The sequence below is a fragment of the Grammomys surdaster genome, unplaced genomic scaffold (assembly GCF_004785775.1).
Source record: "Grammomys surdaster isolate TR1022 unplaced genomic scaffold, NIH_TR_1.0 513, whole genome shotgun sequence".
NCBI classification, from domain to species: domain Eukaryota; kingdom Metazoa; phylum Chordata; class Mammalia; order Rodentia; family Muridae; genus Grammomys; species Grammomys surdaster.
This window is the reverse complement of record NW_021604932.1, coordinates 215712-237666: the sequence shown is the minus strand read 5'-3', so window position 1 is coordinate 237666 and position 21955 is coordinate 215712. Positions and strand designations below refer to the sequence as shown.

General features: G+C 38.7%; 1 protein-coding gene across 1 annotated transcript in view; it reads right to left on the bottom strand.

Annotated features, from left to right (window-relative positions):
- LOC114633047 (cytochrome P450 2C6) overlaps positions 1-14394 on the bottom strand; it is a 31484-nt gene extending 17090 nt beyond the window's left edge. The window contains exons 1-5 of the mRNA XM_028781664.1: positions 14184-14394; positions 7048-7210; positions 6722-6871; positions 5594-5754; positions 3338-3514 (exon numbers count right to left, since the gene is read on the bottom strand). Of these exons, the coding sequence (XP_028637497.1) occupies positions 3338-3514; positions 5594-5754; positions 6722-6871; positions 7048-7210; positions 14184-14351 (819 nt within the window). The 5' untranslated portion in view covers positions 14352-14394. The remainder of the gene's footprint in view (positions 1-3337; positions 3515-5593; positions 5755-6721; positions 6872-7047; positions 7211-14183) is intronic.
- Positions 14395-21955: the final 7561 nt, after the last annotated feature.

Sequence of the window (21955 nt, the reverse complement as noted above, 5' to 3'; positions counted from 1 at the left end):
GGGAGGGAGGGAGAAGGAGAGAGAGAAAGAGGGAGGGAGGGAGGGAGGGAGAGAGAGAGAGAGAGAGAGAGAGAGAGAAACAAACAAAATGAACTTGGGAGAGAGTTGCGGTAGGGAAGCTATATGAGAAATGGAGAAGACGTTGGGGATAAATATGACTATATCTAATTGTATATACATAAGAAATATTCAAGAATGAAAAAAGTCCTTATCAATATACTTGCCTTATGAAAAATGTTACAGACATTCAATACTCAAGTAAATAGGATAATAAATCAGTTACATGCTAAACAACAAAATTTCCATTAGGAATAACTTCAAAGATAAGTTCAAAAAATTACATTATATTTGTATATTAAAATCTCTCGAATAAACCAGTAGCCTTCCTTTATACAAATGATAAACTCTCTTAGGGAAACAACAGCCTTCACAATAGTCACAAATAATGTAAAATATTTTAGAGTAACTCTAACAAAACAAGTGAACGAACGGTATAAGAACTTCAAGGCTCTCAAGAAAAAAACTGAAAAGACCTCAGAATATGGAGAGATCTCCTATGCTCGTGGACATGTAGAATTTACACAGTAAAAGTGGCCATCCTACCAAAGCCAGTCAATAGATTCAACACAATCCCAATCAAAATACAAATACAATTATTCAAAGACGATGAAGAGCAATTCTCAAATTCACCTGGAAAACAAAATATCCAGAATAGCAAAAACCATTCTTAAAAATAAAAGAATTTCTGGGGGAATCATCATCCCTGACCTCAAGCTCTACTAGAGAGCCATCATGATTTAAAAACTCATGATATTGGTAAAGAGACAGAGAGATTAATAAATGGAATAGAATTGAAGACCCAGAAATAAAACCAAACACTTACAGACACATGGTCTTTGACAAAGAAGACAAGAAATATACAATGGAAAACAGAAAGCTTCTTCAATAAACGGTGCTGGTCTAACTGGCAGTCTGTATGTAGAAAATGAAAATAAATACAAATTTGTCACATTGTACAAAGCTCAAGTCTAAATGGATCAAAGACCTCAACATAAAACCAGATACATTGTATCTAATAGAAGAGAAAGTGGAAAGGAGGCTTGAACTCATTGGCATAGGGGGAAATTTTCTAAATAAAACTCCAATGGATCAGGCTCTAAAATCAAGATTGATGAATGGGACCTGATTAAGCTGAAAAGACACAGTGAAAAGGACAAATTGGACAACTACATATTGGAAAAAATTCTTCACTAACTCCATATCAGATAGAGGGCTAATATCAAAAAATATAAAGAATTTGAGAAGCCAGTGACAAAAAAGACAAAAAAATAAATAGATGGGGTATAGAACTAAACTGAGATTTCACAACAGAGGAATCTCGAATTGCTAAGAAGCACTTAAAGAAATGTTCAAAGTCCTTAGTGTTTAGAGAAATGGAAATCGAAATGACCCTGAAATTCCACCTTACACCAATCAGAATAGCTAAGATCAAAACCTCAGGTGATAGCACATGTTGATTAGGATGCTTGTGGGATTGTAAACTGATTCAAACACTCTGGAAACCAATCTGAGACTTCCTTTTGGGCATATACCCAAAAGATCCCCCAACATGCCAAAGGGGCACATGTTCCACTATGTTCACAGTGGCTTTATTTGTGATAGTGAAAAGCTGGAAACAACTCAGGTGTTCTACAACTGAAAAGTGGATGAAAAAAATGGTTCATTTACACAATGAAATACTACTCAGCTATTGAGAACGAGAACATCTTGAGTTTTGCAGGCAAATGGATGGAACTAGAAAATACCATCGTGAGTGAGGTAACTCAGACCTAAATGGACATGCATGGTATGTACTCACAGCTCAGTCTAATAGGACCCATGACCACACGTGAGCTACAGCCCTGCACTCACTAATAAGTGGATATTAGCCAAAAGAAAAGAAGAGAATACCCAGGGTACAGTCCACAGAATGCAAGAACTTTAACAAGGTGAAGGGCCCAAGTGAGGATGCCTCAGTCCTGCTTGAGAGGGAGAAGAAAGCAATCATAGATAGGAGAGAGAGGAAGGGAAAGAGACAGAGAGGCAAAAATGGGAACTGACCAGGTTTTTGGGGAAAAACAGGACTAAAGACCTTAGGGCTGGCAAAAAGAATAGAAAGAAGTAAATGTGGAAGGTGGGGTGGAACTTCTAGAATGTATCAGAGGCCTTAGACGTGAGAGACTCTCAGGACTCAAAGGGAGGGACCTTAAATGAAATGTCCTACAGTAGGGAGAGGAAACTTGTAGAGTCCACCTCCAGTAGAAAATCAGAACATCAAGTAGTGGGATGGAATTACCATCCCACGGTCAAAAACTCTGACCCAGAGTTGGTCCTGTCTGAAAGAATGACAGAGATAAAAATGGAATGGCTGTCCTCTGAGAGGCTCAACAAGCAGCTGAAAAAGTCATATGCAAATACTTACACTCAACCAATGTACAGAAGATGGGGACCATTGTGGTTGAAAAATTCTAGGGAAAAGCTAGAAGATAAGGAGGGTGACGACTACATAGGAATACCAGTTGTCTCAATGAACCTGAACCTCTGAGATCTCTCAGAAACTGAGCAACCAATCAGGAAGCATACACCACCTTATATGAAGTCCCTAACACAGATACAGCAAAGGACTGGCTGGTCTGGCCTCAGTGAGAGATGATTCACGTAACATTTAAGAGAATTGAGGCCCCATGGAGTTGAGTGTTCTGGTGGAATGGGTGTGGTGACAACATCCTCTTGGAGATTTGTGGGAGTATGGGATGAGGAACAATCAGAAGGCAGACAGGAAGGCCGATAAAGACTGGACTATAAAAAAATTCAGAATAAAAAACACAATGTAATACACTTTTTTCTGTTCAAAAATGCTTAAGTCACAAATTGATAATCACATATGAATACTTTTCTTACACAATGTGTTAAATAAATAATAAATGAAAATCACATTCTGGCATGGATTTGGAGAAGCAGTTAAAGACAGAGAGTACAAAGCTTATTGGCCACAATAGCTCACACTCTATGACATAATTAGAGTCTGTTTCCCTCTCTCCTGCACTTTGTATTGTTTTTCTCCTCAGTTATATTGCGTTTTTTATGTGAAGGTAAATGTTAATGTGTTCTAATTAACAAAATGTCCTTATGTGTGTTTCTGAATCTATATTGTATTCTTACACATCCAATAAATATTCAAGTTTGTTTTCAAATGAAACTGGACAGATCCTTTATAAATCTATGGCAAATATGTAAATATTCAGTGAATGAGGAAATAACTTGAAAAATCAAATAAATGAGGATGTATTAACTTTACCTGCTTCCACTTAATCAGGTAATAATCAATAAAGTCCCGAGGATTTGTAACATCCAGTGATTCTTGATGCTCTTTTATTTTCTTCAGAAGGTAGTTTTTAATATAATTAACATTTTTAGCTAGTGTCTTATGACTACCAGGACAATAATCAATGAAAACTGGGAAAGTATTGCAGAACTACAAGAAAAAAAAACAAGAATTTATTAAATGTATGAGGTAAAGCTAAGAAATATATACATACTATGTGTGGTGTTGGACTGTGAGAGGCAGCTGGGTACCTGGTTGAGTACAGGCCTCGAACCCTGGATAATACCCTAATGGGATGGTAAGTGTTTAGCCTTGCTCCTAGGCCCTGGTTCCTTTCACTTATCCACAACCCCTCCCAAAGAAAGGTTTGTGGCTTTCAGTCATATAGGACAGGCAGACAGCATGACTAAAGGCTGCAGAGCCTCAAGAAATCACCATATTAATGAGATAACTAAAGGCCAGAGGGAATAGCCAATTAAGCATTCCTTCCTAGACAGTCCTCCTTGCAAAAGACATTTAACCTCAGACCCTCCCTGAGGACACAGGGTACAGCTTCATCCACTTTCTACCGTGACTATAAACCTTTTAAAACCATGGACTTCCTCGTGTCTTTGGGGCCTGCCATGGAGAACCATAGAGGGGGCCTTCAACCAATGAGCCACAACCTAATCTCCCACTGAAGGACTTCTTTGCATTCCAGCCACGGAGGTCACCAACAGAAGCAACCTAGCTGAGCCAGCCATGACCCAGCCAAGTGAGTCTCCATATCTAAGAGTCTCACTACCTATGGGGTGCTGCCGGTGCTTCTCTCCCTCATCCTTCTCAGCTGCAGGCCTGTCCAGCTCATATGCTCCCAGTCTCAACTCTTTTTCAACTTCCTGGGGCACCTGGGAGCCCAGGAGTCTCAGACTAGTCCACCCCCACACACCTTCTTCCTTAGGGGTCCCCACCCAAGAGCTCTGTCCCAACGGGTCTCAGATGGTGATCTCTCCACATTCAGATCTGAGTTCTGCAACTTCTCACAGCCCGAAGTCAGCCCAGAGATGCATGGCCTGAACTCTGTCAAATTCTTGTGCTTTTGCCCTCTGAGCCCCGGTTCCAGATGCCTTGGGCAGCAGACTCTCGGGAACCACAACTCAGCCCAACAGGACCCAGGACCACACATATGGGGTCCACAGCTCCACAATATTTAGATTTATACACACACACACACACACACACACACACATATATATATATATATATAATATATATATATATATATATACATATGACTCATGATCACCTTGAAGAAGAGTTGCTCCAGTTTATATATAGTAATTTTCTATGCTCTTAGAAGAATTGAGGTAGAAAATCCTGCCCAAATAATCAAGGTTCATAATAAATTTTTCCACATTTAGTACTAATTCAATTTTGCCTATAAATTTGAAATATATGGTACAAATTAATGTAATTCATACATTTTAGAAGTCATTAGATGTTAAGATAATAGGGTAACTCATTGACTACTGAAAGCTTTTTAATCAGCAAACCTCTGCCATGAAGTGCAAACATAGAAGTGAGTGGGCCTCTAAATATGACTTGACAACAATTGCACACCTTTATTGACTTATCTGTGGTCCAGAACTACTATATAAGCAGAGAACAGGAGATGTTAATTCATCACGGGGAAAGATAGTGAGGATATTTGTGTTCTACACACCATAAAACCATTCATATTGTCATTTCTTCCCGTTCCCTTATCACAGAGTATCCAAACTAATGCAGCAAACCTTTCAATGATTTCAGTGCTTCCAGGGGCATTATTCCAAATTTTATTTAGCAGATTAATATCTATATAAACTAAAGTATTTCTGAAAAATACTGGAATGAGTAGGTCTTAAATGTTGGCGATACAAGAACTTGTGGGTAGTGCAAGAATGTTCTATGAGTGACTAGGTATCTTTCTCAAAATCATTGAATTAATAAATAGAAATAGTTCTCTAAAAGTCAATGATGAAAAAAAAACCATCAGATAGGGAGCTAAGCAGCTTGATCCATGTTGGCATTTGTCCTTTGTTTTTTCTTTGTTAGCTAATGACTTAGACTTTCCTTCCAGATACCCTGTTTTTCATAATACTCTAGGCAGGACATGGGTACCATCACATCACTCTTAGTCCATGTTTAATTTGACCTGTGAGAAAGAATGGCCATACGTTTGTTTTCAGGAAGAGAGGAATTTTTCTTCACCTGTATCCAGGGACTGCTCAGAATCTTGATGTTCTCATTGAGTTTTTTCATCAAGATAAGGAAATTTTGATCTTTATAATCAAAACGATTCTGGAAAATAATGGAGCAGATGACATTGCATGGAGCACAGCCCAGGATGAAGGTGGGATCACAAGGTGAGCCTGAAGAATGGAAAACAATTGTAAAATACATGAAAATTTACCAATTAGGCACCTTATCCTTGTTAATGTGTAAAGTCACTTTAGAAACTTTAAGCAGTATTTTATCTACAAATCCCTCCAACAGCTAAATATTCACAATACATGGAAACAGTGATAACTTTTACTTTAAATATGAACCTCACTAAGATATGATTTTCAATCTTTATTTTATTTTGAAGAAAGAACTTAAAGAAAAGATTCTATGAATTTAAGCAGATAACCTGACTCTTCTGTGAAAGGTACTTTCTGGGTGGGTAGCTTTCACAATGACAGCAAATTAAGATCTGCTCATACTCTAAGGCAAAACAGTGGCTGCAGAGATAAATGCTTTACAGAACAGAAAGCAAATCTTTAATATATTTAGAGAAAGACAAAGTAGTGTTAATTGAAACAGTTCAGGTTTAGTTAAACAAGGTATTTTATTAAGTTTGGGTTATGCAGATTAATGCTATCATTTGTAATTTCTTAAAACATAAAAATTACAACAAAAACAAATAATGATAATTTTTCAAATCATGATAAAAAATCTATTACACACAGCTAAGTAATGAAAAATGTACCTTGACTCATAAGTACTGAGGACTATGAAATGGAGAGTTCAAGACTCCTTGACACATCAGTGAGGTTAGGAAGACCAAAGTAGTTCAACAAAATAAAAACAAATATCATCTAGTTTAGGATCCATAAATGTAGATGACATCACTGCCACAATTATCAATAGCAATTATTCTCTAATAAAGTGATCATCAATAAATAAGGCATATTTATGCTAGGGATGTAACTCATTAGAAAATTAAAATAAAAGCTGTGTTCATGATATCTGATTCAAAAGCAACAGAAAAAGTTTGGAGAAAGAATAATGCCAATAGATCCTTTGTACTCTGACCTATAAAAGAATGCAAAAGTCAAAACACAAAGCTTTGCTCACCATTGGTGTGCCTCAGTTCTTCCACAAGACACTGTGCTTCCTCTTGAACACGGTCCTCAATGGTCCTTTTCCCCATGCCCAAATTCCGCAAAGTCATGAGTGTAAAGCGTCTTATTTCTTTCCATCTATTTCCATGGCTAAGGATAATTCCTAAACAAATAGGAATGGACACTACAATGTAATCCCAGAAAGAGAAAGGGTGTCTGTGAAGACACAACCATAGGGAGGCCCAGTCTCAACCCCAGGATCAAATCTGGCCTCTACATTCAATCTTCTTCCTCATTGAATGCTGCCCAGCTCACAAATGAACATGCACACTTACTTACCAAGTCCTTTATTAATTTTTTCAGCTACTGGGAAGCTTCCTCTTTCAGCAAACTCCACCCCATGATCAATCAAGGCTTCTTTCACAGCTTCATACCCATGCAACACCACAGTGGGCTTCATGCCAAAGTGCAGAGTGAACACAGGGCCATAGACTTTTGAGAACTGAAAATTGGAAAGCAAAACAATGGCTAACAGTCATTGGCAGTGAGTACAATGTACCCTGTGATGGCTGAGGCAGTTGATATTTAGATTACAGTGAATTGTCACATCAAAATATTCATCAGGTCTGTTGATTATGTTTCAAATGTAACTGAGGCAAAAGGTTTTCAGATACATTCTAGGAATGAATTGCTCATGAGTAAAAGACCCCGTTCCATAAGCAGTCACCAAACCCTGACACTGTTACTTATGCTATGTTGTACTTGCAGACAGGAACCTGTAGGACTGTGAAAGGCAGCCTGGTTCCTGGTTGAGCTAAGGCTAGAAACTCCAGTGACCCTAAAGGGGCATTAAACATTTTGCCTGATTCCTAAGCACCAGGCTTATGTCACTGACTTCAGCCCTCCATAGATTTGTGACCTTCAGTCATGCAAGAGCACCGCTCCAAGCCCTTCTACAGTTAGAGGACTTGACCTGTGGACATGTAGCCTCAAGACAGATCTCCATTTTAATGGGGTATCTAAAAGCCTAAAGATATAGCCAATAACTTCTTTGTCCCAGACACTACTCCCTGCAAAAGATATTTAATCTCAGGCCTGCTCTGAGAAGTGTGGTACAGTTTTACTTATCTAATTTCCACCATGACAATAAATGCCTTGAAACAATGGACTGCCTCTCTTCATCAGGATCTGCCATGGGGAGCGATGGAGACCTTTGCCTATAGAGAAGCCTTCTAATCTCCTATAGAAGGCTTGTGTGTGCTCCCAGCCACAGCCACCACCAAGCTCAAGCCAAGCTGCCTGCTGACAACCTAAGGACACTCCCTGTGGGACCAGCTGGAACATCCTTCTTTTTCCCATCCCATGGGTCCCCCACTCTATTCTCAGCTCTTCTTTGGCATCCAGTGGTGCCTCAATGTCTGAGAGCCTGAGAACCATACAGCTCTGGCCTCCTTGCAGGCCTGGGAACCCCCGAGCCAGCTCCAACTGTCCGCAGGGCCTCAGACTGTGTTTTCTCACCCCTGGTGTCCCGTGGCTTCCCCAAAGCCCAACACCTGCCCAGCAACAGCATGTGGGTAAGAGCTGTTGACTTCCCACCTGCTGCCTTCCTGTGTGGCCAGAGCCCTGTGGCAAAGCAGCCACAGGACCCACAACCCTTCAACCCTACAGGAACCCTAAACATGGCTGTCCTCTGAGAGGCTCCACAAGCACCTGATGGAGAAAAATGTAGGTACGTACCACCAAGCATTGGATTGTAGGAAGAGTAAAGAAGAGTAGTGGAAGGATTGAAGGAACTGAAGAGGACAGCAATTCCATAGGAAGACCAACAGTGTTAACTAACCTAGACCCCTGGAAGTTCCTAGAGAGTAAACCACCAATTAAATAGCATATACAGACTAATCCATGCTGGAAGTCAAACCCATGAAATTAGTTGTTGTTCTGGAAAACCTAGTCAGTTAAAGTTCAAGGTTAAGAAAGGACATTCAAAGAGCATGTGGTATTTCCCAAAACTGGTTATGATAGTGGGATAGTCTTAGGGAAGAGGCTACGATAGTGGGATAGCCATAAGCAATGATCCTTGCCTTAACTGCCTGATTTGCTATGCCTTTATAACCTGCCATCTGAAATTGGAATTTGAGAGCTTGATCAAAACCCTCGACTTGCTCTCCTTCTTCATGTCTCTTGTCCCTTCATTTTTTTGTCCCTCTCCCTAGATCCTTGTTGAATTCCCTCCCATGTTATGGAAATTGGTGCCCAACATACGGCATTTGGGTCAGGGTCTGATTGAATGATTGAATGTTGCTCTTCCATAGACATCCTTCAAGCATAGGATTTCTGCTTCCCTATGAACATGAGAGAAAATCCAAATTGTGATCACCACAGAGTCAGGTACCTGTGAGACTGATCCATTTAAGATAAGATAGAGCAACACAGTCATGGGGCAAGCATTAAGTAAGAATGATTTATTCTTAAAGGGTACCAAGGAATCTTTCAAGACATGAGGAACTTGGGTTAAGAAAAAAATCTTAAAAAGTTATTTGAAGTGAGGTAAGCCAATCACAAAAGAACACACATGGTATTCACTCACTGATTATTGGATATTAGCCCAGAACCTTGAAATGCCCAAGATGCAACTCAGAGGCCACATGAAGCCCATAAAGAAGGAAGACCAAGTGGGGGTGATTCGGTCCTTCTTAGAAGGAGCAACAAAATACTCAAGGGAGCAAATATGGAGACAAAGTGAGGGACAGAAACTGAAGGAGGGGCCATCTCAAGACCACTCCACCTGAGTATCTATCCCATGTGCAATCACCAAAGGTAGATGCTGATGTGGAAGTCAGGAAGTGCATGCTGATAAGAGCCTGATATGGATATCTCCTCAGAGGTCTTCAAGAGTCTGACATACTCAGAGGCAGATGCTCACAACTAGCCATTGAACTGATCATGGGGTTCTCAATAGAGGAGTTAGAGTGAAGACTGAAGGAGAGCTGAAAGGATTTGCAGCACCATGAGGAGAGCAACAATACCAACCAACCACAGCTCCCAGGGTCTAAACCACCAGCCTGGGAGCACTTAGGGAGGGATTCAGCGCTTCAGCTGAATATGTAAGAGTGGAGGGCCCTGCTGGGCATAGGTGGAAGAAGAGAACCTTGACCACATGAAGGCTGGATGCCCCAGGGGGTGGGAATTTTGAGGGTGGGGAGGTGGGAGTGGGGGGGGTAGATAGAGGTTACATCCACAGAGAAGAAGGAGGAGGGGTGAGGGGATTGGGGGTTCCTGGGTGGGTGGGGGATCGGGAAAGGGGACAACATAGGAAATATAAATAAAACATCCAATAAAAATTTTAAAAAAATATATTTAGATTATACTTATAGTCTACTCACTAACCTATAATGTTATAGATATTTTTTAGAGCATGTGAAAATTAAAACTTTTATATTTCATGCAATTAATAAATATTAGGATGCATGTGTCCCAATCAATATTCAAATGTGATTTAATTTTTTCCTTGATAGCCGATATGTAACCTAACAAAATCTGCTAAGTGTATAATGCACCTGTACCTGATTCATCTTATATTTCCTTCATTTATAGGAACTCTTCAAATCACAAAAACAAAATATAACACCAAATTAAACAAATAAAAACCTGTGGAGTCCAAAAAAATGTTATTTGATTTCATTGGTGATGTTTGTCCATGGTTCCCTCAAGAGAGGACTATTGATGAGAAAAGGCTGGCTATAGTTGGAAATTGCTTAAAAGATTTTTATGGCACCTTTGGTCCTGAGAGAGTCCCTGTTCAGGCCTTTTCTTATTGGAACCTGGTGAATGATATACTTAAAGTCTATAAACAATGGCCAGACATTCAGAATATGGTAAAAGAGAGAGAAAATGTCCTACTATGACCAACCACCTTCTGTTTGTGAATCTGTTTCTGTTATCATGCCTGATGCAAAGGCCTCTACCATGTCCCTTAAGGCTGCTGTGGTCTAGATGGCACCCACAAAAATTCCTCCTGTTAAAATTTATCCCTCCATTGCAATGTTAACATCCTTGGTCAACAATGAGCCTGATGATGGTCTCTCTCCCAAAGAAACATCGTCTCTAAAGAGTAGGTGATCAAGTATCATAATCTTATTTGGTCTCCCCCATGTTCCTTTTTGTCAGGTCCACCTCCTTATTCCACTCCCCCCCCCCAACTTTGTGCCCCAGTCCTTAATTTGGCTGATATTACTGATTATACTACCAACGTTAAAGCCCAACTTACACAAAAAAATAATGATCCTTTAACCTTGTTCCTACCCTTTACCCCACTCCATCTCTACCTTCGGATGATGCCTTTAAAGCTGATACTCAACATTTTATTTTTGAGGTCATTAATAGGACCTTTTTAGTGCTAAATCATTCCCACCCTGAACTCACCAAATCCTGTTGGTTATGTTATCATTCTAGTCCACCCTTTTATGAGAGAATTGCTGTGAGTTCTGAAGGCACTGAGATCCAAGTTTCCTCCTTATTTAGGTGGAATCAAAAGCAAGATGCAGAGCTAACACACTGAGCACAGTCTCAGGCCGAGGACTATGTGTTTGTACTAAGGTCCCTTCCACCAGTGTTTATCTTTGCAATAAGATAATTCCCTATGCCTCCTCTTCCTCTGCCTACCTTCTTCCCACAAATGATACTTGGTGGGCTGGCAGCAATGGTCTTACCCCTTGCATTCATATTCCAAATTTAGTGAATAACAACACAGCATTTTGCATACTTGTATAGTTAATTCCTAGCTTAACCTATTATACTGAAGAAGATTTTGCTTAGGCATGGGACCCTGTTGCTGATCACGCCTTGCCTAGGAAAAAGCATGAGGTCATAACAGCCATTACCTTATCTGTCCTCCTTGGCCTCAGTGCTGCTGGGGCTAGCATAACTTTTCTAGTTCTTTCAAATAGGTTCACTCAGGCCTTCAAAGGTCATTGACAATGACATCGAACATCTAGAGATTGGCATCACTAATCTGAAAAAATCCCCCATTTCACTGTCTGAAGTGGTTCTCCAAAATTGCAGAGGGCTCGATCTGCTTTTCCTTCAGCAAGGGGACTCTGTGCCACACTCAATGAGGAATGCTCTTTTTATACTGACCACACCAGGTTAGTTAGAGATAGTATGGCCAAGATAAGAGAGAGGTTAGAATGATGAAAGGAACAATGAGAACAAGAAGGGTGGTTTTAAAACCTGTTCTCTGCCTCTTCTTGGCTTATCATCCTTCTCCCTTCCATCCTGGGCCCTGTGTTCATCTCCTTCTCCTTTTGGCTTTTGGCCTTTGGGCCATTACCAGGTTCACTGACTTCATTAAACAACAAATTGAGTCCATGGCATCTAAACCACTACAAGTACATTATCATAGAATTGATCTGGCTGATAGAGGACTGGGTGAGCCTTGCAATGATATATCTCCTTTAGGAGCTGGATAAAACTCAGATTTATGCTCACCTGTCTTACAATGGATACCTACAAGAGGTGCATGATGATGTACCACAGGTGGAGGACCAAAATTGTCCACTTCTGAGTCCCTTGTGAAACAAACCTGACTGCACAGAGGTTGGTGTTGGTTCCTCTCTTGATAATGTCATGCTGAGAATATCTGCAGACACTAACAAGACTAAAGTACCTCTCCTCCCTAAAAGACAACAGTAAAAAATACTTGGAGGATCAGATCAATACTTCCCCCCTCTGGTTAATGCTCATTCTTCTTCATAATGCCATCATTCCTAGCTACTCACTGGCCTCATAAAAATTGTTAAAAGGGAGGAGATGCTGGGAGCAAAACCCAGGAAATTACCTGCTGTTCTGGAAAATCTAGTCAGTTAAAGTACAAGGTTAAGAAAGAACAATCCAGGTCTTGGGTCCCAGGAACTTAAAGAACATCTGGTATTTCCTGAAAGCCCCTTAAGATAATGGGATGGTCTTAAGTAATGAGGATATGATAGTGAGATAGCCTTAAGCAATGATCCTTGCCTAAACTTCCTGTTTTGCTATGCCTTTATAACCTGCCACCTGAAATTAAAATTTGAGAGCTTGATCAAAACCCTCAATTTGCTCATTTTCTTCATGTCTCTTGTCCCTTCATCTTTCTCCCCCCTCTCTAGGTCCTTGTTGAATTCTCCATGGATCATGGCACATCCAATGCTTCTGGCAAATATACAGCAGAGGACTACAATGTCTATTCTCAGTTGGAGATGATGTATTTAATCCTATAGAGACTAGATACCCCAGGGAGGAAGAGGATTGAGGGGCACCCTCAAAGAAATAAAGGGAAGAAGGAATGAGAAAAAATTCTGCCAAGGGGAATGATAGGCAAAATTTGTTCATGAATAAATAATGATAATAATGATATTAGTAATAATAATTATGATAATATTAGCAATGATAATAATCAACATTGCTACTCTGTTTTTTTATCACTTGATGCCTGGACAATAGAATTCCACGTTCACTCAATACTAAAATAAGTATCAATGCTCAGATAACTGTTTTTGGAACACCTGCAAAGCTTTTCCTGTGGAACTTAGTCCCATGAAGAAAAGTGGAAGTCCATAGTGAGGACCCCAAGTACATTCTATCATTACTACAAATGTGGAGAGTGGGTACAAATGAAGCTGCACACAGCACAGGTATCTGCTAGGAGAATAGTTTTTTAACCTGGGGTATCCGTGGTCTGGCTCACAGAATAAAAGTCAATGTGGATAGTATCAACATGTTTAGTTCTCTTATTCCCTGTGTTATTCTACATTTATAGATATTTTCTCTTAATAAAACACCAGTTATTAAGAGAACTTCTGTATCAAATGCCAATACCAATAAAAACACAACTCCAAAGAGCTACCTGATTTGGTGGATGATGTAATGTGTCCTTTTCCAGACACTTTTAGCAAAAAATAAAATGTGTATAACAGCAATAAAATAAAGATGGGAAGAAGTATACATAATTTTTACAACTTTGCAAATATTACTATAATATGAAAAGAACCAAAAGTTCTCTAATTCACAATGGAAATTGCTTTTTCCTCAATTTCTGGTGGGGACAAGAATTGCAACTTTACAGGTTTTTATCTTCACATATTGATTACAATACTCTTATGGCCAGTCCTGAAAACATACAGAAAAAAATAACATTATCAAAACTATACAGATTATATTTAGGAATAAATGTATATAAATGTATATAAATGTATATATATATGTATATATATACACATATATATATGCGTGGTGTAACAACAATTAATAAAAGGGTCATGGATTTTATAAAAGAACAATAAGGAGCATATGGGAGGGTTTGGAAAGAGAAAGGGAAAGGAGGAATATATTATAATCTCAAAATAATAATTCTGTAATTATAACCTCAAAATGAAAAGACATTTTTAAGAGTTTGAGTTACCTTTCTTTGCAAGGCCTAGAAGAGCATAAAGCATACTTACATTGGTTAAGGATTGGGTGATGTTCTTTACATCTAGCTGAAAGAAATTGCCAATAATTGGAAGAGGCGTAGGGCCAGGAGGAAGCTTCCCTCTCCCAGAACTCTGTCTCCAGAGTGAGAGGAGAATGAGACAGGAGAGGCTGAGCACCAGGAATGTGAACAGATCCATTGAGCTCCTCCTTACTGACACAGCTGTGATCAGGCAGGACAGAGCTTTTATAGTGTGGCTGCAGAATCAATATCACATCATAATCAACTAATCAGCTAGCTGCTGCTCTTTAATCAGTCTTTTGCATGGACTTTATCCTAGTGATTATGACATATACTAGCTGTTTTGCATGCTTAAACATCTCATGATGTAGCTCAAACTATCTACTAATCTGCTTTATCTTCCCAAGTTTAGAAGTCTATGCATGAGCAACCATGCCCAGGTTTAACTGAATATTTAACTATATATTCAAAATATTTGTTACTGTAAACATTTACACAGGCATTCTCAATAAGTGTATCTTTATAAATATTTCACAGACTCTGACAAATACAACTAAGTAAACAAAATGTGTCTAGTGTTACACAGACATCTTGAATAAAAGACGATGTATTCTTCTCTCCTTGACCACTATACAAGACAAGTCATGGAAAATAAAGACTGTTGCTATTTGTCCTTAGGGTGAAAAGACAATAAGAAGAACTGTTAGTTCATAGAAAGAAAAACTTGAATTAAATGATATATTCTTATGGGCATAATTATTCACTGTGTGTGGGTTTTTTAATAATTTTTTAATTAAAATAGATTCTTGTCTAATAACATACATCCATGCCATTCACACCTCCACTTCTCCTTGTTCCTCCCACCTCTCCTTTCACAAGATTTACTCCCCCTCTGTTTTCTGTTCAGAAAAGTATAGGCCTCCAAGAGATGACAGTCAAACTGGACAAATCAAGATACAGTAATTCAAAACAATAGCCCTCATATTGAGGCTGGATAAAACAACACAGTAGGAAGGAAAAGAATTTCAAGAGCAGGGATAAGACCCATTCCCACAGTTAAGAGTTCCACAAAAATACCAAAATAACAGCTATATGACTAATTAATAAAAGGATTGGGACTGTCCCCTTCATATCACTCTAGAACTTAATATAGCTCAGTATAACTGACCACAGAGACTCAGATTACTGAGCAGAAAGTACTTGAAGAACTATGAGTCTTTGACTGCATTGCCCCCCCCAGAAAAGATGTATTGTATTTTTTATTCTTGTCTAAAATAGTGTTATTATTGCTGTGATGAAATATCATAAAAGAAGCAAATTGAGAAGGAATGACTTTAATTGGTTTACAATTCCACAACATGGTTCTTCATTGAGAGAAGTCAAAATAAGAACTCAAGCAGGGCAAAGTTCAGGAAGCAAGATTTGATGCAGAGTTCATGAAGGGGTACCACTTACTGGTTTGTTTCCCATGGCTTGCTGATCCTTCTTTCTCCTAAAACCCAGGATCACAATCCCATGATGGCCCCACCCATCATGAGCTGAGCACTCTTCTATCAATCACTAATTAAGAATATGCCAACAGGCAGATAATAGAGAGACATTTTCTCAATTGAAGTTCCCTCTTTCCAAATGAATATACCTTGTGTCAAGTTGACATAAACTTCATCATCATAATTCTGTAATTGATAGGAATAAAAAATTACTATATAATTGAATAAAGAAGGTTTAAGAAAGAGCAGTTTCTGTGGCTTTAATAAATCATAGGTGCTTGGGGATGTTATAAATCACAGTATAAAATGACCAGACTGCTGAGAATAAAATATGAGGACAAAAACTTCATAAAAATTTAAATATTAATCAAATAGTATCTGTTATTCTAATTATAATGGCAAAACACAACCAAAGGTTTGATGTTTAGAGATGGCCTCATAGGGGATCTAAATTGACTAAGCAGATACAGCTAAGCTCTCTTAAAACACAAAACTGTCTTTTAAGACTATATTATATAGTGGATATTCTTAAAATGCTCACATCAGTATTTCTTCTGATTCTCTGTCTTTTTTATCAAAGCCAAAACTATTCGACTGGGGATTAAAAACTGAGCCCTTAAGATTCTACCCTTTGGCTAGGATGACAGAAACTATAGGTAGTAGAGACAGGGTTTGAGTCTTTATCTTTCAATGTTTTCCTTAATATAGACATTTAGTTCTATTGCATTCACCAACCTTTACTGACAATATACTCTGAATGAATATCAACCTTATTTTAACCTATCCAAAACAAACATGAGTATAGTTAATAATTACATCTCCTTTTTTTTAACATAGAGGTCAGGAAAGTATGATCTTAATGGTATTCCAAATCTAGTTAATAATTAGACCATCATTTTCTAACATGGAGGTCAGAAAAGTTCTATTTTGATGATCTTTTGACCTTTGATGACCCAAAGTCATTTTGCCCTGTTACCTTGTGTAAGGTAAGCAGAATTTGTTGCCTGACTCATGTTGACCTAAAATCCCAAAGAAACAAAGTTCCATTTATTAGACATAGGGTATACTAAAAAGCATAAGAATTTTTATTGAAATTTACATTGGAAATTGATGAATTCTTAAATGGGTGAGATTCTAATGACTTCAATGAGCATGGTACTAGCTGAGGACAGAGCCTATGGAGTAATTAGAGATGTATGTCATAACCTGTTGTATTTCTCACCATAATTACTGTGGGTGGATAGTAAAATATGGAGCTACATGTCACTCTAAGAAGTATCAGTACATAGGCAGCATGACCCTGGTCCTTGACCTTTACTGAACAGGTGTCAGAACTGGTCTGAGCTTATGATTCAGGGTGGGGTACAACATACAGCATTGGTTTTCCAAAGGCTGCCCACATTATCCTTCCTCTAACATTAGGAAGCACAATAGAGAGTAACTGTCTTTATAGGAAAGAATACGGGAAGCAGGTAATAAGATGTAACTTAAAAGATTACTTTTCTAGGTTACCTATCTAGGAAGACTGCTCAAACATAGGTTAAAGTAATAGAAAGTTTGTTAGCCAGCTATTAATATTGTTTGGTCTGGATCCCAGTGTATCCCCAAGCCTATCTCATGATGAATGTTTAAGCACAAAAACCATATTCTATATTGGCATACTTCAGTTAGCAAGGATGGTTAGCTAGAAGCAGAATGACAGAATGAATAAAGCAAGGTTAATGCATTTATAGAGTTTCTTAGAACTGGACCTTGATAACTAGGGTCTTATCTGGATTTTGGTTTTTTAGTTTCTGTTTTGTTTTGTTTTGTTTTTTTGTTTTGTTTTGTTTTGTTTTCATTTTGGCAGGTAGTATTGTCTATGCTCAGAGTTTTATGTCCTAAATGATACTTCCATCATGAAGTCAGTTGTACTAAGCTGTGAGGGCCTACATTGAACATACAGATTAATTCTATTCAAACACAAATATAAAGGGGCTTCATACCAGATTCTCCCATATTCCCCTTGCTCAACTCCAAATCATAATAAAAATTTGCTTGTCTTCTGGATTCATTATTACCATCCCAACTTTACAAACAATGAACACCAAATACTGAGACCTTAAATCGAATACCTTATGGTAAACTGAGTCACCCATGTTTCTAAATTTCTAGACAAAAGTATATTTTTTTCAAAATAGACACATACTCATATTTTATATGAACTATAGCTAAAACAAGAGAAAATTAAAAATGGTTAATTTACTATATGTGCTCTACCTTTACCATCATAGGCATTCCTCAACTGATAAAAACTGATAATGGCTCTGCCTTCACTAGCTCTCTATTCAAAACTTTCTACACATATTAGAAAATTGCCCAACATACAGGGATTCCTCACAACTCTAAGGGTCAAGGTGTAGTAAAAAAAAATATATCAAACCCAAAATCCAAACTTCTGAAACAAAAGACAACCATCTACCCCAATGTACAATTAATAATGGCTCTAACTACACTAAACATATTTGACATCAACAAAAACTCCTAACACTCTCCAATCACCCTACATTGACACACACCAAAATTAACTCCTCCTAACCTAGTACAAGGGTCTGATCCTTAGAAGGAAATTTGGAAGGGATCAGACCATTTCCTTACAACTGGGAGTGGTTTGCTTATGTTTTCTCACAGGACCAGGCTGAGACTAATTGGGTTCCTGCAAGAAATGTCTGACACCACCCTACCAACCAAGAAAATGTCTTCTCACTAGAAAATCAAGGACAGAGGAAGAGGAGGAGGCTGAGGAAACACCAAACCCAGAGGAACAACAAGATCTCCAGGAAAGACATCCATGAACTGGTGACTGCTGCCCAGGCCATGTTTCCTCCACAAAATCACATCTCCTATAGTTGCTTGACTGTTTTTGTCACTCTTCATGCTAACTCAGCTACTGTCCAGCCTCCTCCTAATCTTCCCAACACCTACAACTAGAAGTTCTTTGCTAGGGAAAACTACAATGGATACAACATATTCATAGAAATGCAACTCTCAGTGGTATATGGATGTCCAGGTGTCTGAGAACCCCATGGCCCTGGTCTCATTGCAGGCTTAGAACACCCTAATAACCTCCAGCATTTCCACCTCTCAGACTGAGCTTTACCACCACTAGGGCAGTGTCTCCAACCTTCGTTGAAGCCCAGCAACCACCCAGCAGTGGCCCTGTGGGATAAATGCAATCAAACTCCCTGCATTTTGCCTCCCGAGCCCAACATAGACAGACCCACACTAGCCCTTTTCTCCTCCTTCCTTCCTGAAATACAGGTGATTGTCTTCATGAGGTCTCTACATATGAAGGTTATAGACATTGAAGCCATAAAATTTAATTCACCAGCCAAGGCAGCACTATGCTCACCAAGATTAAAACTCATTTTCAGCTTTCCATCAGTGACCCATGGGATGAACCTTTGTGAACCAGAGTCATGGGTAAATTCTACCCTAATGGCTGGGTCAAATATTTTGTATCTTGTCTCCCATGAGCTTTTTATTGCCTCTACATCAGTCTTTACCCATGTTAATATTCTTGAACAAGAAAATCAACCTCAGAAAAAACTCCATACAACTGTTTCTAGCTACAATATATCCTATATACAGCGGACCTCCTTCCTTTAACCACCATCCCAAATCCTCTCAATGTTTTTTCTGTGCTTCTCTCTCCCAAATACTATTATCAGCTGTTCCCATCAACATTTTTCTTCATGAACTCCATGGGCCCTTATCCTCAAGGAAAGCACAAGACATTCTTCCCTTTGACCCACCCCAACCCTCCATTTTTGACTTGTAGGATCCTCCACAAAATTCCATCTTACATATGCCCATGACATCATGATCACCAAATCAATATGTGTTAACCCTCCGACTCTCCTCTGGTGCAGAGACACTATAGGTTACTATATTAATCTTGTCACTCAAGAAGCAAAGACAGGATTGCTGTGAAATCCAGGCCAGCTTGGTCTACTGAGCTTGTTCCACAAAGCCAGGGCCACACAGAGATACCCTGTCTCAACCTGACTCCACCTTTAAAAATTGAAAGCATATGTCACATCATTTCTATATTTTGGCTACTACATGTAATGATGCTATAGACATAGGAGATCATTTTAAGAGTGGTCATTTTACTTCGTTCAAAAATCTACTCAGAATTTCCAATTTTGTTCATTGCTTCCAACAATGGCTACAAGGCTCTATTGTCTTTCTACAATGGATAAAAAAGTTTTTTTTTACTCCACATTCCTTCACAAACCTTTTGACAATAGTTATTCCAGCAGATATAAAGTGACATCTTATAGTCATTTTGATTTACATTTCCCTGATAAACAGTAGAGTTTAACTAACTTTCAGCTAACCTGTTATTCATGTTCCTATTTTAGAGGAATGTCTTTATAGAGTAGCCTTTCATTTTGTGAGCTGAGTGTGTTTCTAGGCATCAAACCTTGAGCCTTATATGTGCTAGACAAACACTTTACCTTCTTTTCAATTTTTTGTTTTTAATTTTTGGGACAGAGTCTCCCTAAGGTGGTCATACAAGAGCTTGGAATCTTCCTGCTTTGACCACTCAAGTAGCTACATTAAATACATTGAACCCAAGGCCCACTTTTTTTGCCCATTTTTAGTTGGAAAACAAATATAAATAATATAAACATAAAAATATGTGTGTGTTTATGATTACTGAGTTTTGTAAATCTTTATAAATCTTAGATATTAATGCTTTTCAGGATTGTGACAATCAGTCATGTAGGGGCAGTGCCCCAATATCCTCAACATGCAGATAAGGCATCTCTAATATCTCAGACCAAGCCAATAGATAGCTTCAGCTGTCAGACATGAACCCACCACAAAATGTATATAAGTTCCTATCCAGAAGGAACAAGTGTTTGAGAATTACTCCATCAAGGATCTCTCTGAGAGCTTACGTCATACAAGAACTGTAACACTTCATGGGGAGGAGATTTCTCTCTCAGAGCTTTGTCACTAGATGCTGCCCTCCCACACCACAGTCATTTCCCACCTGGTAGCCCCAATCTAGCCACTGCAACAAATCTGCTAGCCTAGCCCCCTGCTAGTCTCTTACCACTTTGTGCCAACCAGAGCAGCAGCAGCAGCTACTATTCCTCTCTCTGCTCGTGCTAGCCCACAAGCAGCATATCGCCTGTGAAAGAGAGTGGTTGCCTTGATCTGGTTCCCCATCCCCCCTCATAGAGTGTGACTCCTTGTCCACTCCAGCTGCCCCCTCACAGGTCTCCATGAATAGTTTCTAGCATACAGATGAGCATACCTAGTTAATTTCTCCATGTTCTATAGCTCAAGCAGGTGATATCTTTAGGTCTTCAGTGTTAGTCATACCACATAGTATTCTGTTTTCCCATCCCCCAGAAGCAGTAATCTTTTACTTGGCTCATATTGCTCTATCTCTTCTACTCTCAATCACCAAAGGTGGACAGAACAAAATATTTCAAGACAAATCAAAATTCAAATGATATCTATCCACAAATCTACGCCCACAGAAAATACTAGAAGAAAAATTCCAACCCAAAAAGGATAACTACATCCATAAAACACAGGAAATAAGTAATTCCATACCATCAAAAAAGTACAAAGACATACACACACACACACACATACACACACACTAACATTACCAAATAACAGGAAATAACAGTCACTGGTCATTTAACTATCTCAATCTTTAATAAAACTACAAAGTCTGACAGAATACATATGAAAACAAGACCCATCACTTTACTATATACAAGAAACACACCTCAGAAATAAAGATAGACAATACCTAAGAGTAAAGAGCTGGAAAAACATCTTTTCCAAGCAAACAAACCAAAGAGGAAAGCTGGATTAGCGATTGTAATAAGCAATAAAAAAGATGTTCAACAAAAATTAATCAAAGAGACATGGAAAACACTTCAAACTCATCAAAGGAAAAATCTGCCAAGGTCATATCTCAATTCTGAACACCTATGCCACATACACACAGGGAAACAACATTTCTATTTTAAAAAATTGCTAAAGCTTAAATTCCACATCAAATCCCACACATTGATAGTGTAAGACTTCAACACCCCACTCTTACCAATTGGCAGCTCATCCAGAAATAAAATAAACAGAGAAATATTGAAATTAACAGAAATTATTAATCCAATGGACCTAACAGGTATCTATAGAATATTTCACCCAAACACAAAGGAATATACCTTCTTCTCAGCACCTTATGGATCCTTCTCCAAAATTGACCAGATAGTTGATC